General features: G+C 38.2%; 1 protein-coding gene across 22 annotated transcripts in view; it reads left to right on the plus strand.

Annotated features, from left to right (window-relative positions):
* adgrl2a (adhesion G protein-coupled receptor L2a) overlaps nt 1–27,906 on the plus strand; it is a 196,481-nt gene that overhangs the window by 133,662 nt on the left and 34,913 nt on the right. For 19 of the 22 annotated variants that reach the window (XM_085928341.1, XM_085928340.1, XM_085928343.1 and 16 more), the window contains 4 exons: nt 12,773–12,986; nt 19,733–19,842; nt 24,787–24,801; nt 26,936–27,736. In XM_085928341.1, coding sequence (XP_085784467.1) covers nt 12,773–12,986; nt 19,733–19,842; nt 24,787–24,801; nt 26,936–27,736 — 1,140 coding nt within the window. The remainder of the gene's footprint in view (nt 1–12,772; nt 12,987–19,732; nt 19,843–24,786; nt 24,802–26,935; nt 27,737–27,906) is intronic. The other 3 variants (XM_085928338.1, XM_085928350.1, XM_085928357.1) reach the window with 1 other exon arrangement.

The following is a 27,906-nucleotide window of genomic DNA, read 5'->3' on the forward strand; positions in this document are numbered from 1 at the left end:
TTTCTTTTTGGATCACGTGAAAGCAAAGGAGAAGAGGCTTTAAACCTTAATCTCAAAGTGAATGGAGTGAAATAGACAATCAGGGTGTCTCAAAATGTAATTACTGGAAGTAAAAGCTGAGAGCTTAATGCGAGCCAGAACCTGTAAGAACACCATCTTGCGCCACCCACTGCCATGCTACAATTTTCTCGGGTAGTTATATCTCTTGACTTCAAGCAAACTTAAAATTGCTCATAAAATGGTTTCCAAATGTATTACATACAAGTAAGTCCATTAAAACAAAGCCCAAATCCAGTCACTACTTTCACTTTAGGACAGACTGTGTTCTGTTACCCTGCACAATAATTTTCTATCTTTCCACCAGGCAATTTTTTCTCAGCCCAAAAATGTTTCTAAAATAAAAGCATAATATTATCTGTCAAAATATTATCTTCTAGAACCTTGGACATTTTCTGCTAAATATTACAAAAAAAGAAAATAACCAAGAGCTTAGTTCCCTCACGGTATATGCCAAGTTTATGTTGTGACTTAAGTTACAAACTTGTGACTTAAGTTACAAACTTGTTTGGGTTACTTTTATAGAAACACCATAAAGAAACTTAATTGTGTTTTGTCTGATGAGAACTAAACACGAGTTCCTGATAAAAACTGGAAGCCTTTAAACAACAACTTGTGCCTTCAGACCGTGCAGCAGCACGCAGTCTGTTTGGTGTCAGATTTGTAATGTGGCCGCTGACCTGCTCTAAGATACTGAACAAATGTATTTTGTAATCTGACATCAAGACTGACAAACAAGTTGTGTAGTCTGAGTTTTTATCTAAACATTTTTATCGAAACATACCCTAAAACAGCAATGAGTCACTGGTGAGTCAAACAAATCCTGTTATTTTGTCTCTGCTTCGCTCACTTGCTGTCATTCGGCTTGTCCGTAACCAACTGTTGAATCTGGATCCACGTGGTGCCAGGCAGGCAAGGGGGCCTTGTGTACGAAGGCCCACCGTGCTGTCATGTGTCTTTCATCACCAACCGGCTTTGGAGATAAGGAGACAATGAGCAGTGGCAAGGTGTAGCCACAGCCCCTGGGTCTCCTCCCTGCTGAGCACTTCAAATCCTCATTAGGATTTTCAGCAAAGGAAGGAGGGATTTTGTTGGATTAGTGCTTTGTCACAGCTGGCCCCAGGTTGGTGTTTGTCATGCAGAGCATTGCAGAGTGCTGACATACTCCCACCCAAGCCAAACATACACCTCTTTTCACCTGGCTACTGAGGAGAGTAATGCCAGGTTTGGCTTGAACTAACAATTTCATTCATTGGGCTGCACTACACATGTTTTGTTTTTGTCAGAGGTTGTGAAGGACTCATGCCGACTGCACCACTTTTCAATACCTGCAGTTGTTGCTCAAATGTTACAGCTATAAATGCTACGGATTGATGAGTAGTGAACTGATACTTTTGTGTGACAAAATGAGATAAAACAGAAATCTAAAGAATGTAAATCATATTTTTGATTGTGACGAGACATTGCCTCAGCCTCGCGTTTCTTCTTCTTTTATTGACATCCTGTCTTTGCATCCAGTAGTGGAAACCACCAGGTCAGGGTTTGTTATTTAAAACCATACAATGGCTAGGTACATTTTACTACACATTCTAGTGATTCGTGTTTTCAGTTGATGTGTTAAGACTGCCTTTTGTACTTATTTATGCAAAGACCTTGCCAAGAATCTTTAATTGGCTGTTTGGAGTCACCTTCGCTATCTCTTGTTACAGGAAACAGTTTTATTTTAACTCTAATGTTCGTGAGTTATTACAAGGACATTACAAGTGGTGCCTCGTTGATACCTTGATCCTTTCCTATTTTCTCGAGTTGTTGTTGTTGCTTGAATAATGAAAAGAAATAGTTTGTGGCTGTTTTCTTCATGAGTCTTGTGGACTTCTCACATACAATACAAGATGACTTTGATCATCAAAATGTAGCCACAGCTCTAATGCAGTCCTTAACTGGAGAGTTTTTGTGTGAAGCTTACCTTTTCCCGTCATTCCTGGGCTGATCCTTGTAGATAATGGCCATTCATGCAAGTTGCAGAAGGTCCTCACTGGGTGGGATCTCTGGGGCTCTTGATTAGTCATCTACCCTCATGCTTTCGCCGTAGGCCTTGTATTTTACCGTCATGCTTTGTCTCGTTTTGGTCATGCTCAGATAGAATCATGTGGGTTCCTTACAAATATATCCAAAGCAATCTGAGAATAAAAAAATATAACCCACTGAGTCTCTGCTCTGAATCCAAAAGACAGGAGAATATATATGACATCACCAAGGAAGTGGTCTTGGGAAAATTAGCCAAAGGTCATATCACAAATGTTTTTGATGTGGATCTACAAGATGAGCGGAATGTTTTATGAGCAGATTTTTAAATCACTATTGATATGCTCTCGTTTAAAGTTGTGCTCTATTATAATCAATATTGTGTAGGCTTAATTCTATTGCATCTTAGAAAAGAACAACCCTCTGAAATAAATAACATCTAACCCACTTTTAAAAGAGAAGTGTTGTGGACAAAAAAGGCAGAAGATCTACCTTCATATGATTGCTGCTCAAGTCCTCTGTGGAAAGGGCAGATGATGAGAATGTTTTTGATTATCCAGTAGATGGTATTTCAAAGCACAACCAGCATGGAGGCTTCGAGACCGACAAATGAACTAGCTTGTTTGGTCAAAGGGCAAATAGAGCTGACTTTCTTTTTTGCCACTGTATCATGGTGGAAATTTAATGTGACTGGACTGCAGTTTCCGGGTCATATGAAGTTGCAGTTTTCACTGGTCATCAAGGATTGCGCTCGCAACCGACTGATGCCAAGATTCAGTCTTACACCGCACATTGAGCTGTGATATACGTACCATATCAAGAAAATTATAATCACACTGCAAATTTTGAAGTGTCTGAAGTGCTGTTGTTGCTGCACTTACGAGTGACTCAATTTACGAGCGTTTTGAGATATGAATCGTCAATGTTTTGGGGGAATGATTAAACATGGCATTTGCATTCATTTCAATGGGGAAAGATGATTTTCTGATAGCGTGTGTTTTGCCTTACGTATAGTTTCATGGAACAAATCAAATTAATCTCTTTTAAATGTAACTAGTTTAGTCTCCTTTCATCACACTCAAACAGCATTTTATGAAACAATTGAGTCCCCTGGAACCTGAGCTCTTCTACTTCTAGCTAATTCAAGCAGGTGTTCAAGGGAGATGCTTTCACTGCAGATGAAAGGCATTTTGATCTCAGTATGTGAAAGTGCAATCTATTTTGTGTAGTGTTAAAAGAATGAAATAGAACTGAAAGATACATATTTTACAGTTTTTTTCAGATTTAAATGCAAGCTATCACATGCTTGCATTTACCAGTGTCCTCTTTGTCCTTTTGCTTTCCTTTGTACTGATTTAGAACGGCTGTAAATCCAGTTGAGGCTCCTGTAAACGAGGGGTGTTGGAAACGTGGTCGTAAATACAAAGGATTTAGATCCAATGCCTTTCAGAGGAAGTCTGAGTTGCCATTTATGAAGATTGTTAAGTAATTTCCTTGCCATATGATATAAATGGGCATAATATCTAAATGAATGTCGCATTAATTCAATATATATATATATATATACTTTTTTTAAGTGTTTGTAATTGGATCTGAGACTCTTGTTCTAAATGCTCTGAGCTCCAATTTGGATGCCAGTGTCACTCAGAGCAGATTGATACTGCTAGAAGTAGTAGTTTCAGAGGAAAGGTCTGCAGTGATGGAGTTCATCGTCTCATACCTGTCATGTTTCCTTCTTTGGAAAGCAAACTAGTTGAGGCGGATTCAAAAGAACCTCTGCCAGTTGAATCTACAGTAAGTAGTTGTATCAACGTTTACCTCAATTACTTCCAAACAATCGATGCGACACAGTTGATCAAATTTACGCACACTCAGGAGGGTGCCAGTTCGATTCCACCTCCGACCCTCCCTGTGTGGAGTTTGCATGTTCTCCCCGAGCCCGCGTGGGTTCCTCCGGGCACTCCGGTTTCCTCCCACATTCCAAAAACATGCTTGACAGGGCAATTGGGCACTCTTAATTGCCCCTAGGTGTGAGTGCGGGTGTTTGTTCGTCTCTGTGTGCCCTGCGATTGGCTGCCAACCGGTTCAGGGTGTCCCCTGCCTACTGCCCGATGACCGCTGGGATAGGCTCCCGTGAGGACAAAGCAGTACAGAAAACGGATGGATCACTATATAGCGTAAATGTATGCAAATATTATCACCAGTTATGAATACATATGAGTCTCAGTCATTAGTCTCAATCCAAGTGACCGTAGGCTGCCAGGGAAAGCGAAGTTATTTTAGCTCATTATTCCATTTTCAAAAGTCACCATTTACTCAAAGAGGTCGTGAATTTCTAGTTCGGTTGCTGTCAGCTTTAACTTGTCAGCCCAGACAATTTGTCCCCTGACAGATCACTACGTCTTGACCCCCCGTGTGACTCAGCATTTGACCTTGTGAGTCATTATGACCCCTAAGTGTGTCCATATGTCAAGGGCTTGGCTCTCTTTTCTTAAGCCCCTTAAGTAAACTATTGCCTGAAGAAAACAGCAATCCAAGGTTTCCCATGTGGTAACATTACAAATCAATACTAATAGAGTCAGTCATCTTTAATTAACTGAGATAAATGTCCATACTAATACTATCTCAGCGTGGTGGGACTGTTGTTTCTTGTTGTTGCTTTCTCTTAATTTTTAATTATCACATATGATTTACATACCACCTTAAAATTCCAGAAACCAGTTTGAATAAACCATAACCAGAAGACGTGACAGGGTGATGGTAGGAAACAGTTGCAAGACTGTGAATAGGAATGGGAAGGCTTAATCTCCTTTCACACATACTGCAAATCTTAACTCTCTGAAACAGAGAATTTCTTTGTAGACTGGACATAGACCATAATTTGTCAATTTCTCACTCCATGTCATGTCCATGTGTTTAGAGACGTCTACTCACTGTGACCATTCATCACTTGTCTGATCATTACACAAAAGTCCAAAAACTCAATATGGAATGAATTTGAATTTTTCAGTATCACAATATGTCCTAACAAGATGGCAGCAAGTCTGCACTCTTGACTGAAAGGAAGTTGAATCAGGTGTGGTAACAGTGGCGTCCTCAATGGGCTGGTCAGCAGACTTCAATGGCTGGTGGGGGTCAGTCGAAACACTAGCTGAACAAATGCATACACATGAGAGCGGAGTCTCATCTAAGGAGGTCCTACTTGAGGTAGTGCACTTGGGGAATGCAAACCAAGCAGATGGACCTCGCTCATTTGTGTGTGTGACCCACTGGGAAATGTTTCCTTATTGAATCAGGGAGCATCAAACGCTTCATTGGAGCAGAGAGCGAACCGAGTCGGAGCCGCTCGGCGTATATGAGTCTATTTTTTTTCATCATTTGGAATGGAAACAATGGCAGTGAGATGGCAAACACATCCCAAATCTAATTTGAAAAGTCTTTCAAAGAAAATATGGCTGAAATCCTTATCACATTTAAACTTTTAATATGAAGTGAAATATTGTTAGTGATAAAGCAGCTTAATGAGGTCAAAAGTTGCTGCTCTCACCGGTAATCTTTGAAGAAACACTTTAATCCTTAATAATGACCCATTGGTTTACTTCACAACTACAAGCTAAAAAAATATATAAATAAACAATTGGCCCATTTTATATTTTCTTGACAAGGGGGCATGACTGTTTAGTGACAAATTAAAAATAATAAATACAATAAAATCAAGAGGGATGCTTTCTGCCTGGGCAAACTGGTGAGGAAGGCGGGTTCTGCCTGATCTGACTTGAATTGATCAATTACTGATCTTTTTAACCATAGAAAACGTATTTTTTATATGAGAAATGGTTTCTCCAAGATAGCAAAAAAAGTAACTCAACAGGCGTAATATTTTCTTAAAGTTTTAAATAATACAGACAATATAAATCATTGAAACTTACTAAATCATGACTATACAGGGACACTGCTATTTCTGGTAAGGCCACCACAATATGGCTCAAGGTGCACACACAAAAAAAGTGCAAAATTATCACTAAAACATACTGGTTGGCCATATTCGCCAAGGATCATGACACATAGCAACATATTTGATGGTCATTGCAGCTATTTCATTACAAGAACATGTCCTTGTCTTTTTTATGGCCTAAAAAGCACGCACACACACACACACACACACACACACACACACACACACACACACACACACACACACACACACACTGACTGGCTGGCCTCAGGGCGATCCGATATTAGACGGTGAGATGACAGTGTGTGCTTGTGAGAGTGCAGCCAGCCGACATGTGCTGATGATGGGAAGTCAATAATGCATTATGAAAAAAGGGGGGATTTATGACCTTGATGAGCCCCATTGAGTTTAATTAGGCCTAAAGGTTGATTTACATACAAGTTTACATGGTGTTTCACCAGGCTGTGTATTTTCATTGCATTTCATCTCTACTGCTAAAAAGACCAGCAAAATAATTTCCTCTCGGATTTATAAAGTTGCCAGTTAGGACATTTTTTTTGTCTGGAAACAAAGACAAGAAAAACCATAATGTCCCTTGTGAAGGACCTCCTTACATAAGATAATTTTATACTTAAAACAGGGACAAATTCAACGAATAACATTCCCACATAGGCTTTTGTGCCCTAAATTTATGAATGAAGAAGTGGAAGTGGTTGGTAAGAAGACCCACCAGGGTTCATTTTTTGTTAAAGAAGCCCACTTTAACACCGAAAGTGTGTCCTGGCAGAGAAATGACAGCATCTTTTTCACAGTCATGTACCTATATCAAAGATGCTCTTGATAGACCCCTGCTGTTGCTATGGAAGTAGCAGAAATGTAAATGAACTGGAGGGACTTGGTTGGTGGGGAATACAAATGAGCTTCAAACACTTGTTTCCTTGCTGCTCTTTGCCTCGTCGTCTTCTACTATCCACTACAATCATGTTTTTCTCTCGCTGTCTTTCCAAGCACCCCCCCCCCCTCCAAATCTTTCCTACTATAATCAAAATCCACACATTATATATGAATTAGGGCTCACAACAACCCTACACAAGTATAACAGCCAATGAAAGACAAAAAAAATATCACTTAACTCAGATTTTCAGTTGCTTTATTGACTCGTGTTTTTGAAGAGACGGCACAAAGACGTTTTGCCCTGAAAACAATTTGGGCAAGAAGTAGACTTCAAATTGTGAGAGCCAACATATCCATTAGTTTTTGTGTTTCTATTCTTTCTCTGTTTGTTTGTTTGTTTGTTTGTTTTTTTGTTTTTTATGATGACCACAACCATTGTTATGAGACTTTTTTTAAGCGAAGTTGGGGTACCACATCTGTGTTTGATTTATATTTATATATTTTGTATTTACCGTATAAATTTGCCATACAGTATAAATTTAAACTGAAAATGACAGTTTCTGTCTTAGTGTGAAAATGACTTAAGGCATGTCAGGCAGAAAATGCAGCAAAATGTGTCTTATTATGTGGATATCAATGGAAAAGAAATGTAATAGCCCATGCGTCACAAATGGAGAAAAAAAAAAACTTTCAAAACTGGCGAGTATGGCAGTACTAAAGTGAATAATGAATAAGTTGGAACAAACACTACCAGTGTAAGTAGTGCTTGTCCTTCGTCTGCCACACCAAGAACAGCCCAATCGGAATGTTAAGAGAATACGTTTCACACTAAACTAACAATTTATTTTCTACAATAGGGAATGCAGCCCACCTCATATCCTGCTGTTTGCGGGATATATGAAATATTTTGTTCCTTCACCCCTGGGTAGACCTAACTTCTGTTGTTGTAAAGGATATCTGTGGATTATAGAGTCAGCTCTGTTGGAAGAGTCTTATCTTTAAGGTTTCTTTTCCCAAGTGGTTGTCCTTTACTTGTACCATCGAGAAAGGCCTGGGGGGGCAGAACTTGGAGGACTCAAGCTGTGTTTCCTGTAGTGTCCTCACTAATGCTGTGGGCCATATTATTCTTTCATTTCAAATCCAAGAGACCTTGTAGGCTCGAGTGTACCAAATAATAGCTGGCCAATGATGTTTTGCCCACACCAGAAAGGAAATCAAAGATTTACGTTAACAGTAGATGACAAGCAGCAGGAGCGTCTGTGTCACTCTCTCGACGTAAAAATTATCTGGTTTCCCATCAAAATAATCTGAGGACCTTTGTGCTTTGGCCACAGTGACGGCGGCAAGGGTAAAGGGCTGAATAGGCCTTTTGATCAGCCTTAAACCCCAAACTCTGTCTGGAAGCATGGGTTACTCAAGTTACAAAGGGTCATTTTAATAAGAAAACCTTTACTGGGTGCAAGTAAGACTAAATAAGAGGCTGAATAGTCTCAGATATTTTGTGTGTGCGCTGTTTCAGATATGTTTGTGAACATCAAAAAGTACAATCGCGATTTTTTTTGTCTTTTTACATTTTTGAGAAATTAAGATTATTCTACTATGCATGTCAAGCAACTGTGCTCAGTCGAGTGAACTACGACTTGTGCTGGACATTATGTGCACAACTTTTTGAATACACTTTGGCGTTGCTTGTTTCGCGTTAAAATTTTTACTGTGTATATATAGTAACTATTAGAACTGTGCCAGATGCCATGGTCAATCTTTTTTTGTTTTAGTTAGCACACTCACCACCCTGAATAATAGCATATATGTGTTTTCCATTAATTCATACTTGACTGTTTTAAGTACTCGATACACTTACATTGTTTTCCAAAACTTTTGTGAAGATCCATTTTCAGAGGTCTGTGTTTCCAGGCTCCAAATTATTGTTTTCATGTAAACAATGTTTTTTGTTAAATCTCCAGTATGTTCTGAATGCCCTTGGTATGTGCAATATTAATGACTTGCTCTATGTAAGTACAAGGTTTAAAGTTTCTACATGACTGATGAAGACCCTAATAACTCCCTATTCCTTCCTATGAAGTGCGAAGGTACTTTGCTCATTACCCCCGCTTCAGTGACACTCAAATAGTACCAGATGGTCACTTTGCAATTGATTTGCCCCATCTGCATAAAAAAAATCATTATCATATTATAGGACTAAAGAGACTGTGCATATAATGGTTTTGTCTTCCATATGGGAAATTCTCACAGTTCCTGAGCCGCCTATTCCATATTGGCCTAATGTCATTGCAAAGGTTAGGCACTGTAATAAATGCCAGTTTAGGAAGCTTTAAGTAGAAGTTCCTCATTGGTGCAATAAAGTGCTATAACCCATGGACATAAAGGTCCGTTGCACGAATCAGAGTCAATCACCAGCATGTTTTAACAACATGCGCGATAAGCAAATGTCTAAAGGTTGAGTTGTCACGTTGTAAACTACAACGGTACTTAGAAGAGCATACCTCCACCAATGAGGTTCATCTTAAACTGTTCATCTTTATAGATGATTGATTCATACATGTTTTCTAACAAATTAAGGAAAGCTCCCCTTCATGCCACAAAGTATTTTCAAATAAGTTGTTATTTTGTTTAATCGTACTATTAACCGAACACCATCTGTAACTTTTTTTTTTGTTTTACTTAATCTCAATGATGGTTTGAATTATTACTACATACACATGATTCATAAATTACTTATGACAATGACATGTCTGCACACAAGAGAATATGAATTGTGGATTTCTAGTAAAGTTACCAGTATGAGAAAGGAAGGAGAAAAAGAAAAGTCCCGATAAAGGCACATTGTATCTATTATGCTTGTCTTACATGTATCTGCAGTGTTTTTTCTTACTTAAATTTGTCACCTATCTCTGTCTAACGGAGAGAAGCTGAAATGCTTTTCAAGTGCTGGGATGGATGAATTGACCAGAATACTTGATTAGGAAGCATGTCGACAAAACCACGATAAGGATCTGGTCGGTTATCTCTCTGCTGCACCATGTTGCCATGGTCACAGCACTGTGCTTTCTACCTAATATGCTCCTGAATATGCATTAGGTTTTTGCGGTTTAATAGATGCATATAATTTGATTTGACTAATCGATTTGGCAACATTTCTGCTCGCAGTCTTGAAACAATAATTATTAACATGTTTAAGATGTACAGTATAGAGTGTTTACTTCTCGTAACGGAAACTTGTCACTAACTACTGTGCACTATTTGACCTCAATAACAATTGTTTATGATTCCATGTGTAAAATAAGTCTTGCTTGTATGGCTCATTTGCATTCTAAAATTATTTGATTAAATGACACAGTAAGTGTTGGATTTAGGTTGGATTTAGTGTGATCACACACAGTGATCAAATTATCCTGTTGTAATTGCGATTCATGAATATGCCAGCCCTAGATTGATGGTGCTGTGCTGTTTTAGTTATTTTCTGTGTATAAAACAGAGATGTGAATTGCAGATGTGTAAACACAAATGCTATTCTACAATAAGATGTGCAAGACCGCTACAATAATTAGGAATCATACAACCACAGTCGACCAAAATCTGCTTTTGAACGGGTTTGTTTGGAAATTGAAACAATGTTTCACATTGTGAATAATGGTAAATAAATCATTTGTTCCAAGTTTATACTACCACCATCATAAAAAAAACATTAGCTGCAGAGGCAAATCTACTTAAACTTAATAAATATAAATTAAAGCACAAAATGTGACCCCTTATTGCAGCTATCATGTCAATCTTGTGGTTAAACAGGCATAATACAATACAAGTGGTAGTAATGTATTTATTCTATGAATGGTTACAGCTTTGATCCAAATTGCACTGTGTTGTGTTCACTATCCTGTTGAGTTCCTGGTCCACACAGACCAACCGACAGTAGTCTGGGAAAGTAGTACAGCAATGGGTCTAATCAATGGAGAGCAGCTTTTGGACAATAATGCACTGAGACAGCTGAAGAATTAAGTGCATTTCGGGGACATACCAATTCATCCAATGTCTGGATTTTGACTCAATAATCAAGCATTATTACAGGGCTTGTCATCTGCGTGGTTGGAAATACATCATCGTTCCCGAAATACACGAGTGTGACTAGTTTAGTGTTCATAGGTGTCAGTGTATAGCTGCAGTCTGCTTTCCTACTTAAGTACGACGACTACATTAGTTTGGAATAATAAAACCAGAAAGAGAGTTTTCAAAGGCCCTCGAGTGATTTAAGTATTTTAACAGCTATTGCTTCACACTGAGCACCAGAGGGTTTGGCCGCCAAGCTGGAGATCAAACTCAAAGGTTCCTGCACATGGTAAAAGAGCCTTAATCACTTGCACTGAATGACCACAAAGAGAAGAATTTGAGGGAAAGTGGAAAGTACACCCATACAGTATACTGGGAGCATATTCATCAGGAAAAAGAATAATCATAATTTGAAGTCAAGCTCTTAGTGTCTATTCTGCAGTAAGCGTCTGATGTACATTGCTTTTACACGTTACACTGTTTGTTTTTAACCACGTTGGCATGAAGTCAAAATTGGATGTCGACAGCTGTTCCAAACATGGCATGCTTTCATTTTTTTTCCACCCAATCACACGGGATGTTTGTCACGAGCCAACATGTACACCAATAAATTGTTTAGCACCTGAAGCGTTTTTTGACTCCAGCGAGAAAAGGTTACGAAAATAAATATATATATCAATATTTCATTTCTTTTGGTCACTTTACACAGGATTTCCTTTAGAGAGAGCCAGGAGAAGAAGAAAATATCCTTCCTTGATTGGATGCCCCTAAACAAATGAAGAGGTTAGCTCGGCTATGGCAGCTGCCCCCCGCCATACAAATATATCCTTTGTTTACTCTTAGCTCTACTCTACACTAAGCACCTTTAGAAGAAGAGCTTTCACCTGATTGGTGCACAAATGGAGGATCAGGCTATAGAAAGTGACATTTATCTTCCTTTATAAAATACCACGGTAGCATTTTCAGGTTAGGGCCACAATTCAACAGCTTAATCCCCCTCCCATTGTAACATAGTATTTAATCAGACAAAGATAATTGTATTTGTACTTAATTGATGAAGTAGCCACTAAGGTAAAATAAAGTGAGCCATTCCAAGTAGTTTTAGTAGGCCTGAAGTCAGTAGTTAAGGCAACTGCTGTTGCAAAAAAAAAGTGCTTTGTAAACACAAGCAAATGCAAGTATGGATTGGTCTCATTTGTACCGGTGCCAATGAAATACAGCAAAACAAGTGCATGCAACCCAGCCACAAAAACCTCATTAGAGAGCCTGCAGCTCTGGAATATAGCTAGCACACTGGCATTTAAAGGAAAAAAAGGTAACAGATGCTCAAAATGGGATATTATGATTCAGTGCTGCTTGTGGTTTTGTACAGAGGAGCAGCTGGTGATTTGGTTAAGCTTTATATCAATGCGCTGTAATACTTGACGACATGGTGCGCTATGCATAACCAAAAATGTTCTCTATTTGGAAATTTGCTTCTTTATATTTTCTTTCAGATGGGCTTTTTATGGCTTGTTGTTGATTTTGATTTTTCCCCACCCATACTCAAACACCATTAGTGCGGCTATTGATACACCATCCAACAAAGTACATTAAATTGCGTTTCCATACAGTTGATTTGTTTTTTGTTTTTTTACTTATTTTTATAAAGAAGAAATAATGCAAAGATGTTTTTCCCTTGTTCACATCTATCTCTTACATATTGTACGGTGTTTCTCAATGTCGACCCACTCCGCATTGATTCTCACTGATAAAGCTCTCTTTCCACTCCCACAGGGTTCAGTCGGGCTGCCCTGCCATTTGGCTTAGTACGAAGAGAGCTATCTTGTGAGGGTTACCCCATCGACCTGCGCTGTCCAGGAAGTGATGTCATAACGATCGAAAGCGCCAACTATGGACGGACAGATGACAAGATCTGCGATGCCGACCCTTTCCAAATGGAAAACATCAACTGCTATCTTCCAGAAGCATACAAGATCATGTCACAGAGGTAAACTTGAATCTTACAGTTGTAGAAGTTGCAGTTTACGTGGGTTGCCCAGAGCAACACACTCTGGATTGCTGTCAACTGTTTAGGTTTCATGCTTTGCCCCTTGTGTTTTTTTTTTTTTTTTTAATCCATCTGCTTCTCTTGCCTCAGGAGGAAAATCTTTAACACGGTTGCTGTCCGATTGATTGACTCCATCAAAAATAGACTGACTCAGTTTAGCTGTAGAGCGGGAGAAAAAAAAAAAACAACAGGCAGTGCTATTCCATCTGCAAGAACACAAGAAACATTTGACAATTTTATAGTAACAGCTCCAATATACATCAGGGGTCACATTACATTTAATGTTTTAATATGTAATGCATAATAATTTTGAGATTTAGCTTTTATACAACACATATTGTGGACCCAACTCCAATTGGTGGTTTGGCTTGGTTCTCCATATCGCTTACGTGCAAAGCAGATGATTTAGTGTCTGTGTGTGGTGTACATGTATGTTCACATGCGACTCCTGTTGGGTTCCATTGCCATTGCTGTTAATGTGAGCCCTTAAACATGAGAGCAGTTGTCACGCTTGGATGCCGTTAGAGGCAAAGTGCAATGGATAGAATGACCTTTGAATGCCAATGAGAGATACCGGATGGTAGAAGAACGTCAGCAACTTTGGTCAGCCGCTTTGGGAAATGAAGACACTAAACACTGAAATAAAACAGCAGAGCTCTTGTATGCACAAGGCTTATTGTCAAGTCTTGTTTGATGAAGTCAGATAGCTGATTTACGTTGTCTGTCTTGAAAGGGGATTGTCTCCCTCCTTTTGCTCCCTCGCATTACGGAAAGCTCGACCTCACTTGGACAAGAAAAACAACAAACTGAAGCAAAAATGCTGCCCAGCAGGAGCTGCCTGTGAAACAAAAGTGGAACCGCGTTGTTGAAATATTTTTGGCCTGTATCTTTAAAAGAGGGATCAGGTTGTATGCACTTCCTGAGAGTGCCAGAGGCCTTAGTAATGTTAGTTATTTTCAGTGTTTAAGTCCCACTGCAGAATTGCAGTGTTTACTCTCTGTTTGAAAACTGTAGAAATGAATCTCAGAGAACCCCAAATTATTGCCCAAAAATGAATAACAAAAATTCTACCAATATCATATTTCTCGAGGTTTTGCAAGATACTTCATCACTGACAGTCTGGTTTCATGCTATCATGGATTAGATTATTTCTCTTATTTCTCAACATATGGCATCTAAAAGCAATGCACTTTACTGTTATTAAATCAATCCATGATATTGCAACAAAACTCAACAAAATTATGATGTATTAGTTGATTGCCATATAACGTAACACGTCAAGCATGATCAACAGAAAATTTGTACCCATGTGGAAATCTTTGTTTCCTGTTTCCGCGTGTTTGGAAATTGAGGAGAACTGGAATGAGACTTAGTCATATTTGATAAATCATTTTGGCGCTCATATTGGTCGGCATATTGAATTCATGAGCACAATGATTTAATGAAAATAGCTTTAGGACTGCTGCGGCTCAATTAGAACATTCACCTGCAAGCAATTAGTGGACTCGAGTGGCTGATAATCTGGACATGCAGCATGAGGGTACCATTTGATATAATTAATATGGCGATAGGAAAATGTGCAAAGAAGCGTCTTACTTTGAGCATTATATCTAATTATTGTTATTAAAATATATTTTTTTATATTTGTGCATTCAATATTAGTAGTTCAAAAATAATCTTTTATGATGCCACTGATGATTTATTGGCCATGTTTATGGGTAAAAGTCCAATTTGTTGTCCTTGCTTTATTAATGAGGAAACTTTGACAGTGCTGCTTATGCTCATCATTTCACGTTCATACTTTTATCACATGCAAACGACATGCATTACCACACGTCCATTATCGAAAATCACATTATCTTTAAACAAAAAACATCTAAAATTTCCTTTGGGGATGCTTGACACGTCTGGCAAGATTACAAATTTTGTTTTATCTCCCCCTCAGTCCTCTGGACTTGTCCATTAGCAAGAGTTGCATTTTATACCACAACAATGAATGAGCTGTTTCCATTGTTTGCATGAATGGGTGAATGCCTTGAACTGAGGAGAGTGCTCGCCCCATCTGCAATTTTCTTTTTTCTGATTGCTGATACCCGATAGGAGATAAACCTGAGCTAAAACCCTAAAAATTTAAAACATTATTTAATGGTGTTTTGAATTACATGTTGTTGTTTTTTGTTCACCTACGGGCAAGAGTTCATTTGCATGCTTCCCACCTGGGTTCATATGATCACTTTCGCACTTGACCAAATGAACCGCACTGCCAGAGCAATCACACTGGAGTTTATTTCAAAGTGAACCAAACCTGATTAGTGTGAACAAAGCCTAAAGGCAAGTCTTTATTAAATCCCACTGGTTCTTTGAAAGATCTTGCCCTCCAACTTTTTATAACAATCCCAGTACAAGGATGATGGAGAAATCTAATCACCTCTAATCAAATGATGAGGAACACAATTAGGGCAGGAAAGGTTCCCATAAGAAATGAGAAGATGTCTTAAGTGTCTCTAAATGGTTCCGCAGATGAAACATTTGACAGATGTATAAATTTGACAGTTCTGCATAGTATTAAAATGAATGATTTTTAAACAGATTTTTGCCACACAATAGACAGAAGGAACTGAACTCTGTGAATATTTTATGAATATTTCTGGATATTTTAGGAAAACCATTCTTCTTTTGGTATTTGGTGGTCGACACTAAAATATCTGATGAAATACAATACTAATAAGTGGCTTCCATTGATTGATATGTTTTTAACTAATGAGCTTCTTTGCACGTATTCAATAGCAAGGGCATTGATCACTACACTGTAACACGGTCCAGACACGCCAGCAGGTCATCGTTTTAGCAAGGGGTGAATCATCCACATAAATGATCAATGTTGATAGCTTTCTAATAGATGAGGTAAAACTCATCAGACCAATATGTCCTGGAGTTGACATAAAAATCATTAATAATTAAAACGATAAGGAAGATTCAACAATAAAACATTTGCCTTTTGATGATGGGATGTTATATAAATACAAGCGTTCACATTAGGGGGTGAGAAATGTCACACCGCAAATCAAAGGTCTAATCATCACTGTTTTCTTACCTTTGTCAATCTTTGTAAGGCAGTTGAGGAGCAAAAATGATAGTGTTCACTCTATTTATATCAGTGACAGTAGTGCTTGCACGGCCCTCCGAGGAGCTCCATTGTTGCCGCCTGACAGCACAGCGTCTCTCGCGTATGCTCGGCAAGAGTTTTATTTAAAGCACAGCAGATAAACATTTCATAAAGATCCACATGCAGACGGGCTATTGCAGAGAGCCGTGCGCAAGTCCACGGGCCATGAACCTGCCCCTGCTCCTTCGTCAGGGTTTCTTTGTGGGTAAACATCTATTACTCATAAAATAAATCACCTATGCGCTCAATATTGAGAAAAAATAAAATAAAAAATACTGTTGAATACTAGTAGTCCCAGCACATAAACACAAGCCCATGACAGGAGTTACGTGTTTGTGAAATGCTTTAGCCTGATATCACGTCAGGCCTATGTTGAAAGCAGGTGACTAATTATTAAATTCTAATCGGCTGTTTGGTGCAATATTATTGGGTCACCCTTAAGAAAATAGTCTGACCATATACTGGTGTTGACGGTTGTAAGCTAGGCAAGTACGTATTTTGCATCCTTTTAATAATTGTGTGTTTTGTTTTGTTTTTTTACTGCTGGGATTCTGTGCTGCTGCAAATGATTTTATTTTTCAGTGTCCTGCCTACAATCAACAGGCCAGCCCCTTGAGAGAGATCTCTGCTTTGATAATTATGCCTTGAACCTCATCAGCATTACAGTTAAAATGAAGCGAGACAGGTCACTTTGAGTTGAACAGACGCTAATTTGATTGAAATTCATACTGGGAGCACTAGGAAGTTGACTCTTCCATTTTCTCTGTTATAATACCCTCACTTAAGACCCTCTCTCATATTGCTGCAATGCAATGTTGTTCTTTTTTTTATTTTTATTCATGACTGCTTTCTTCATGACCTCCAAATGGCGTCTTAGGATATTATAGACTTTTGAGGGATGGAAAATTGAGCAGGGGGAAGAAACTCATCTGAGATTCACCGATTAAAGTGCGTCTTATCTCTATCCAAAATATCTGCCTCACATGAGAAGTACCAGATGAATCAAATGAACGGCATTACATTGTGCCATGAAGTGCCCATTTGGGTGGCATTTTTTAGAAATAATTTTTTTAACAGTTGCACATTTAAGATTATTTTTCTCATTTCATGTTTACATTTGTGCTACATAAAACAAGACTAATGCTATGGTGATGACTATACAAACAAAAACATTGGTACAATGTTAAATGAAAGGAATATTGTAGTAATTGTAGAAAATTATAAAAAGTCAGTGCAATATAGAATGAGGGATACACTAAAATAAAAACGTAGAGTGAAAATAATGGCATTTTGTACGTCTCTCAGGGTTTATTTTATAAGAATGCAAATAAGTACACACTGTAAATTCACAAGGCAGAAAAAAGACCAACTATACATCATTCTTAGCTTCACTATTATTAAATAGCTGTATTTTTTTACCAGAAGAAAACACAATTATTAATTAAAACTAAATAACACTGCCTTTCCTCTTATTCATTATGCACATCATTAATTAGTATATAGCCTCAGACGATCAAAAGAGACTCACAGAAATCATATTGTACATGTATTTAATTCCAGTGCACTCCGAGACCTGTGCCCTGGCAGGATGAAATACTGAACTTTTTATGCTAAGAATTTCAATTACATGCGTGATCTCAAATGGAGGCCCAAGACTATGCTGGAAGAAGTCATTAAGCCTTATTCAATTGGTCTCAGGAGAAGCCCAAGATTTCCACAGATGAGACAAGCTTGGTCCCTCACTCCCATAGATCAGGGCGCCTGGCTCCACAGCTCCAAAATGAGGCCAATACATCAGAAACCTATCAACACTTACATCAACATTGTTTCACAAGAAATGGGAAATGTCGCCCACCAGCTCCCCGCCAACCCACCTCCAACCATCCTCTTGTTTAACACACATAGCTCTGGAACGTCGGCAAGGCTCATTAGTGTCAGCATTTTTATTTTTGGTATCATTCTGTTTCATGAGCCAAATGTAAAGTAGATATTCATTTTTCTGCTTCCTTTGGAATGCACTAGATAAACACCGTAATTCACATTGCTCCTGTATGATATGCTTATGCATGAGTAAAACTGGCAGAATCATGAAACTGACCATATAATGTACTGTATACTATATAGCAAGTGCCAGCAGAGTTGTGGCATGTTAAGTACCTTTTTTTAATAGATTGAGGATGATATGAATTCATGAAACAGGCTTGCTCATTTCCCTACAAAACAATAATAAAAGTTAGGGATGTGATCCGGTACCAAAGTAATGAGGTGATAGGGATATACATACACAAACCTAGGCTAAAGAAATACTGTAATAATATATCTTGTAATTCCCTGCAGAATAACAATAGGTACATTGAATTTTTTTTCTGTCAGAAATAAGAGAAGGAGGGTGTGAAAAAGCTGTGAGACAAAAACCCATAATTTAATTTATTAAGAAAATCATAAAAACATAATTCTTTCTCCGTCAGTAAAAGCCATCTTAAGGTTGTTAACCGCAATGCGTTCGTGAGTTTCTGTAAAAATGCATTCAGTGAAAAGCCGGAACTCTTCTCTTGTATCCCCAGTGCCTTTGACTGTAACCAACTCACTTCTGTTCCAATATACTCCCTAATATTATATTAATAACATTTGGACACAGAGCAATGATGCGGCAGCAGCTCGGAAAAAAAACCAGAGGAAAACACAATAGAAGGCAACCTATAATAGACTTTTCATTGATGTGCTGGGAAAGACACAACTGTTATCTATGTCCCTGCTAAATCAGCAGAACACAATTATTGATTGGAATGTTCACTTTGTCAATAGAATTTTGCATCCCCTCAGTACCAAAGATGACTTGCTTGGGGTATTGATGCAATTATCATCATTTTCCCCGCTACAAAAAACTGGAAATTTATATACCACACATGATCTTGTCCCACACAATGTCACGCTTTCAATCACTATGTTATTGACTGTCTGGAATGTAGTTTATACCTAAGAGACGTTATATTTTTGTAATTTCCTCAGATGTCTTAACTAAAGTCTCTGTCTCTCTCGCTCTTGCTCTCCCTTGCACTCTGTTTGACTCGAGGCAAGTCGACGCCAGCATCATGTGATGGCCAGACTTACTTCATTCTTGAGCCAACATGCAGATCTTTAACCACTGTACACCACTTGAGTTAACTAAACCGATGAAAATACGTTTAAAATGAATACCAAAAAAACAGCTCAAGCCACTCAATTTTGGGGAATAATTTCACTTCCAATACTAGTATATTTAATATAAAAAAATAATAATTATTCAGTACCTCAAATTTCAAGTAATTTGGTATTTACTCAATTAATAGTCTACAAAGTGACAAACTTCTACCAAGACCTGGTTTTGTTAAGATACTTTTACTCAATATAATGAAAAGAATACAGAAATAGTTATATGTGGAACAGAGGCAGCACGATATATGTGACAGAACATTTTCTAACTATTATCGTTTAAGATGTACAACTTGCGGCTTAATCCTTGCGATATTTGTCTTCACAGATGCAACAATCGGACCCAGTGTATCGTGATTACGGGTTCAGATGTCTTCCCGGACCCCTGTCCGGGGACATACAAGTATCTGGAGGTCCAGTATGAGTGTGTGCCCTACAGTAAGTATAACCCCACTCTCACCCCACGTTCATGAATTGAAAAGTCACCCTCCAACCCCGCCATCACCCCAGTGCTTCTGTCCTTATTGTTTCTCTCACATTGTGACACATCATCATCCCATTTCCTGCTCCAACCTTGTCCTTATTGTCTGCTCTCTTTGTCTGCAACACCTTTCAGCGCCCTTTTTCTCTGTCTCGTCTTCCATCCGTGTCACGCCATGAACTTTTCATGATACATGACCTGTAAGACACGTTGGGTCTCTTCTGTACTCGCCTGTATTATTGATGTGGTCACCGTGTTTTCAGCAGTCCGACGAGCCGGGTTATGAGTTAGCAGAACAGAGGGGAAGGTGGAGGAAGTCATGCTGACTCTCCATAATGGCAAGAGAGTGTTTCATTACTCTAGCGTGGAGAAGTCTGTCAGGCAAAAGCGCAGCTCACCTTGATGGCTTAATACACGTCAATAAAACAGGTGTGGAGGCATGCTAACAGATGTTTCATTATGTAAGCGAGCAGAACGGCTGCACTCATAAGTCAGCAAGATAATCTTTCCGACGAGGAGATATTGTCAGCATTTTGTCTTCTCCTGAGTTGTAAAATATTCATTGCCATTCATATCCCAAACAAAATTCAGATTGCCCTTTGCATTAAAAATCCCCTTTTGTCCTTTGAGCTGCCATGTTCATTTGCAGTTTGTGAAGAATATTCCCCCAAGTAACCTTTATAACCTGATTAACGACAGAGATTTACATGAATTGCCAGACAATCAGGTGGAACTGGAATAATTGGAGGGGAAATGATGGGAAGATGATATTTGGTGACTCCTCATTCCTCCCATCATTCATTTTTGTATGAAAGGATGATGGAAATACACGCAACAATGTAAATATCTCCTTATCCTAAAAAGGTTAGCATTGTTCATTTGTGTTATTATACCTGTCTAAGATGCCCATTAGTGTGAATTCACATTGCACTGTTGAACATCATTAGGTGGCCTACACCTTGGCAACCTAAAGGTCAACCTCTCCAAGGCTTGAAGAGCTTGTTGTTAAAAAGAGTAACCAATAATGAGTTAAAAAAAAAATTGTCTGTTTCAAATCTTTAGTGTTAGTCGCCCACCTCATTATTACGTTTTGATTATATTGTGCCACCTTAGTCAGGTGAAACAGAGGAATTTGCCCAAAGGGGCACTTAAGCCTCTTTCTTGCTTCGATGACCAAGGGCTACAGTATTTAATAGAACCAACAAAAGAGGAGACATTTCATTCTTAGCAGTTTCAGTTTGTGCATGTCTGTAGCACCATGTTTTTGCCTCTCAAAAGGTCCATGCCCACCCAGAATAGGAGCAAGAACACAGAATGTGTCCTATCGCAACTGTCCTGGTAAGTGTTTAGTGTACTCCCAGTGTGACCGCCACAACCTATCCGCACAAGCCCAACGTTTCCCTCTCAAGTCCGACTTGTGTTTTGTAAAATGTGAATTGTTTTGTTGCTCTCCTCAAACCTATCCTTGTTTCCCAAGTATTGTACACACACACACACACACACACTCACATTTTTGTACTTGTCTTTCTGATTGGCCACCAATGGACAAATGCCCTACTGCTTCCCTCAATCAGTTAACGAATCCTGAAAAACATTGGAGTGGAACCTCTAAGGTTGAACAATGAACATTAAGGCACTCTCAATTGAATAGTGTTGGCTTTTCCATTTCTTTACTTTTTTTTGTCAAGTAAACTCAAGACTTTTGTTCAATGTTTTTTCTGCATCAGATTAGCCTAAGACACTCACAAAGTCTTTTTTGCCACATTTAAATCTTAGACCAAGTAAAATCTACTATAACAGTGGCATAGGAGGGATCTAATAGCATGCAGTCTTGTGCTGTTTGCAGACAAGGCTGATCACATGCCAAATATCGAGATTTGTGATTAAAACATTACAGTGGCTCAGAGGCTTAGGGTTCCCCGGATTTGCTGGGATACAAGACTTGAGAAGTTGATTTACAAGACAACATATTAAATCCCCATTAAGCTGATCAACGGCGGGCCTGCAGACAGTGTCCTCATTTCTGATGTAGACCTAATGGTCCCTCAAAAGCTTTTTCCAATGAAATTTTGGTTGGCAATATGTTGGAAATGTTTGTTTTTGGTTTTGTGACCGACTGAATCAGAGACTCGTAAATAGAAAATTTGCATGATCACACAAGCAATTTGAGGATTTTTTCGCTTATGTGCAAGTGGCCTTTCCAGCACATTTCCATCATTTCATCATTTTGGCTTCATGTTTTTTTTTGTTTTCCATGGCGTGCTGTCATTAGCAACATTAGCTTCCTGCCAAGGAAACATTTGCCTCCGTACATTTTTACTTCACCTAGCACTGAGTCACTCTCTCACTTGGCTCTAATACTTGCTTGAGTCAGACCACTTAAAACATCTAGATACATGCATGCAATTTTTAAATGACAAAAGTGACACTAGTATAGACATTTGTGATGCTCAACGTTAAAAAACATTGTTTGGTGTCATTTGTTAAAGACCACATATTTTATTGAGAGTTACCAGCCAAGTGATATAAATGAAATTTTTTTTCATTATTCCAGTAAAGATAGTCTAACACATTTAAATTCATACTCAAGCAAGTTTTTTTTTTACGATCATGTGACTGTATTGTGAAGTCGATATATGGATAAATAACTTTCTATTTCAGTGGCTAGTGGAAACGGTTGAGGGCTCGTTGTGGGCGGGGATTACCTCGTTTTTAACTGTTGCTTCAGTAAAAGTTAACTGACTGTCTTCCCTTCCCTTGTGCAATCCGCAGGGAATCTCCATGGCTACCAGAGCCCCACTTTTCATCTGCGTATTGTTGATCACACTGATTTGTTATTTGCTCACTATATTTCAGACTAACCTTGTCAGCTTTCCTGTCATGTATCTACTTTGCTTTTCAGATTTTACTGTCTTCTTCTAATCTAGTTTGATGTGGCTGAAGAGACATCTTACAATTTATTGTCATTGTTGTTTTCTTTGCAATGCTTCCCACTATATATGTTCTTGGTTATCAACTGCTATTGTCAAAATATGAAGTCCAGGGTAAGAAATATATCACCTTCCAAAGTAAACTATTCTTTAGTCAAAACATGAAAATGTGACGGAATTGAAGACTTCCCTACAGCTTCATATTTTGACGCAAAGAGCATTTGTCAATATGGGTTGATAACAAATTGTTGATATACTAAAGTCTACGTCAGACTAGATAAGCAGTGATATAAAATTCCCATTATATTCCATTTCAATAAAATTTTAATTGGATTAACATTACATTTCTCAATGTAATACAGAGTATTTAAAAAATGTTGTGTTACGCCTAAGCAATGACAGACGTTTGCCACAAGTTTGAAGAATTTATATTTTATAAACAAGCAATACAAAACAATGTTTTGGTTCTATCTACAAGTCTTTGCCAAATTTTACATTGAGGAATTTAATGTTTGAGAATTTATTTATTTATTTATTTATTTTTTTTTTTTTTTAAATATAATTCCACCATTTTCATTCCTGTTTTTTTCCTCAATCAAAAAGATTGCTGTTTGGGACAGATGTAACCATCAGTTATTTCACCAGTCTGTAATCTTTTTGTGGAACAAATTGTTGATTAGTTGCAAATTAGCAAATTAGGCAAAATGGAGTGCACTTGATGAACTAGTTTGAATATGAACCACTATTTTCCTCTGAATAATGACGGATCCTGGCCAGTATATTCTTAAGAATATCATGATGCCAACTGTTACTATATCCACGCTACATCAACAGCAATGTCTCTTTTCAATAGACATATTAATTAAATGTTCCTGTTCTGCATATTTGATCAATGAAACTAGTCAAATGTCCAGATGTAACATCACATTGCTGTTTTTACAAACTAAAATCTAAATAATTGTTTGCAGTCTGACCTAGACTTTCAAGTTTTTTTTGAGAAATATCAACAAACACTTGCTATCTGTTACATAATATCCTTTTGATATTTGATTCTTATTGGTACAGTTAAAAGGTAATACCAGCACATAGTTATTGTAGCGACTGGGGACACATGAACACATATGATAATGGGCTAAAAATGTTTTGCACATTTGAAGATGGTTTTTTTTATTATTATGATTATTATGAAATATTATTATTTGTGTTCATTTGTGACAACTGTTTTTTTTTCTTTTCAGCAAAACTTAACAATGCTAGGTGGATTTATTTTCTTGTTTTTAAATGTCTGCAGACACGTAATTAACAATTATTTGGTCAACACTAACACAGTTATGCACATTACTGGATTGCAATTAAAAGAAAAGCTCACAATTAAAACAAAACATAAATAAACAAAACAATTGTCATAATTGTTATCAGTGATCACCTGTTTGTCTTTCCTCTAAGATTAATTGGATATGACATTAGAGGCACACGACTGGGCCAGAAATTGATCAGAATTTTCTCAAAAATCATATTTGGCATGTACTACCGTTAAGACATAATGACTGTTTTAACAAATATGACAATAACTGGTTGTGTTTATTTTTTTAATTGAATAGTCAGTTGATGCAACTATTACATAAAATATTTGGCTTCCATTTTCAGTTCAGACAAGACTGTTGAAATTGAACATGCTTAACTGCAATCACGATACGAGCATGACAAAATGCACATTTCAGCAGTAATCCACCCAACACTGTTCGGATTTGTACGTCTTCATGAATTATGTACAGTGTTGTACCTCTTTACCTTCAACAGGACCATGGCAACAGATTTTCAAACTTCAATGTTTTCTCTAATTAGGTCAACCCATCCTTATCCACATGTCAGTTGTCTCTTTGTGTAACCGTAGCGATGGAAAATACATATTAATCTTTTTTTTTCCTCCCCTCCCATCCTTTTCATTCTCTCTTCCAATGCTTAAAATAGAAGTGGAGCAAAAAGGTAAATAACAGACACGATCCAAATCCTAGCTACTTTGTTTTGTGGCAATGAGTTGTAAACTTCTTGTGGACTACAGTGGAACCTCCAAATTTGAATGGCCTTGAGTTTCATCAATTCAGAATTTAGCTAAAGTTCTCGTGCAAAGAGTGGTCGCATAAAAACCTGGATTTTGAGACACCATCACGTGTGATGTTGGGCCATTGTATATCAAACGCACAGTAAGTTTTGGGAAATTTTAGCTCGGACCTTTATGTTGATACCACAACAGTAGACATAAAAAGTATACACAACCCTATTCAAATTTCAGGTTGTTGCGATATGAAGAGATGAGACCAGGAAAAAAACTGATTCCATTAGAGAGGGAAATAAATACAAAAAACATAACTTTTGTGTTTGCATAAGTGTGCACACCCTCTGATAACTGGGGATGTGGCTGTGAATTATCCATTTTGCAACCAAAGTCAGCATTCATCAGCACACATCCATTCCCATTGAAAGTCTATCTGATGAACCACAAATAAAGTTGAGCTGTACCATTTCCCTCACATCTTATCACACAATATATTCACCAAGTCCACAAAAATCTTTCTCTGCAACAGACCTCTTTCTGTTCAAAGGTATAATTCAGGAGGTGGGTACAGAAGAACTACCCAAGCAATACTCGATGGAATACAGTCACGACAGTCATCAAGTAGAGCAAATATGGCTCAACGGTGACTTTAGCAAGAACTGCATGTCTCTCCAAAATTGAAGAAAAGATGAGACGAAAACCAGTCAGCGAGGCTGTCAAGAGGCTGAGAGCAGCATTACTCACAGTTTAGTAAATTTGACAGCAATCTCCCATTTTCTTCATAGCGTATGCCTGACCTATGGGGCAAGGTGCCATGATGGAAGTCCAGCTACATCTTGCAACACTCTTAAACACAAGCGGAAAGATGAGTTATGGTTTGATAAAACAAAGGTTGACCTTTTTGACCATATTTCCAAAAGAAATGCTCATCACCAAAAAAATAGCATAATTGAAGTGAAGCAGTGTGGACTGTTTTTCTTCAGCTAAACTAGCTATAGATCACCTGTGCGACAGCATGGTCGTTTTCTTCCACGTTGCTCAGTGTGCCGTGGACTTTAGAGGTTTCACTGTATATTCTCAGAGTGCACTAACGACAAAGTCAACCATCATTGCAGTGCACCAAGGGAAGTAAGAATGGCTGCAAAGTAAAGACAGCACACACAGCCAAAATAATGCAACTCGGGGCGAATTGGCTTCACTTCCTCCTCTTTCTGCCTGGGTGCTTTTGCAGATCAGCACAATTTGCCTGGCTTCCAAATCGTTTTCCATAGCATGCCTTGGTAAAGGTGAAGCTATTGCTTTCTTCCGTCCGCTTCTTTCTCCAAGGCCCCTTTCTTTCTCACCTTCCTCCCATTCACACCTGACGACACTGTTTCTTTATTGAATCCCATGCCTTAGCGCCTGAACCAATATACCTCAAGAGAATCTTTCCTGAACTTTTTAAAAAAAAAATTTAATTTAATGGTTGTGATAATTTCGCCACTTGCTAATGATGTGCCTCTCAAGATCTTTATTGTAGAAGAGGTGAGGTGCATCTTGACACACATGTATTTTCCCAGACTGTGTGCTGACTCTTGCTCTCTCATAACCTTTTTCGTCTACTGCCAAGTGACTTTAATTTGGTTCTATTTATTTATTGATTGATTTATATTGTATTTATTTATTTATTTATTTATTTATTTATATTTTATATATTTATTTATTCATTTAATTATTTTTCAATTACAGTCAAGATTTTTGTTTTGTTGCGTTTCATTTATGTTGCCCTCATTTGTGTTTTCCCTCCAGCAGTTAATCACAGAATTACTTTTTTGCTTCAGATTATTACAAATGCATAATTATCAAGATTTGTTACTTTATTTTGCATTTCCTTGCTATGCACATAACCAAAATCCAAACTGCTTGTGAGAATTGGGGATAGCTTTTAATTGTTTTACTGAGCCTGTCCTAATTGTTGTGGACAACTCATGAGACAAAAATGCATTTTATTTTGAGATTACATATATGGGTGTTTTGGTGGCTAATAACATGTCTGCCTCTTATTCTACTTTCTTCTATTACTAGTTTTTCTTTGCCCTGGGACTCTGAAAGCTGTTGGAGAACCCTCTTTTCAATTTGAAGCGGAACAACAAGCTGGTGCCTGGTGCAAAGATCCACTGCAAGCTGCTGACAAGATCTACTTCATGCCTTGGACTCCTTATAGGACAGACACTCTTATTGAATATTCCTCGCTGGATGACTTCCAAAATGCCCGGCAAACAATTACCTACAAGCTGCCCCACCGTGTGGATGGAACTGGATTTGTGGTCTATGACGGTGCTGTGTTTTTCAACAAAGAGCGCACCCGCAACATAGTCAAGTTTGACCTGCGAACTCGAATCAAAAGTGGGGAAGCAATCATCAACAACGCTAATTACCATGACACGTCACCCTATAAGTGGGGTGGTAAAACAGACATTGACCTGGCCGTTGATGAGAACGGCCTGTGGGTGATCTACGCCACAGAGCAGAACAATGGCATGATAGTAATCAGCCAGTTGAACCCTTACACGCTCCGTTTTGAGGCTACGTGGGAAACGGCCTATGACAAACGCTCAGCCTCCAATGCGTTCATGGCCTGCGGAGTTCTCTATGTGGTCCGCTCCACCTATGAAGATAATGAAAGCGAAGTCAGCAAGAGCATGATCGATTACATCTACAATACTAAGCAGAACCGTGGGGAATATGTTGATGTCCACTTTCCCAACCAGTACCAATACATTGCATCTGTGGATTATAATCCGCGAGATAACCAACTCTATGTGTGGAATAATTTTTACATCCTGAGGTACAACCTGGAGTTCGGGCCACCTGATCCAGCTCACGGTAAGTGCGCTTCAAGTAATGTTAAATGATATCCCTCGAATTGTGACTGTCAATGTTTTATCACATAAGCACCATCATTAAAAAAAGCCTAGTTTCATGTACCAGACATTTTTATGATGCGGCCCTAATTCACCTTTTTCATTTTTAGTATAGAAAAACTGAGGTGCATA

The sequence above is a fragment of the Syngnathus leptorhynchus genome, chromosome 13, assembly GCF_054491065.1.
Source record: "Syngnathus leptorhynchus isolate UIUO chromosome 13, UIUO_Slep, whole genome shotgun sequence".
NCBI lineage: Eukaryota > Metazoa > Chordata > Actinopteri > Syngnathiformes > Syngnathidae > Syngnathus > Syngnathus leptorhynchus.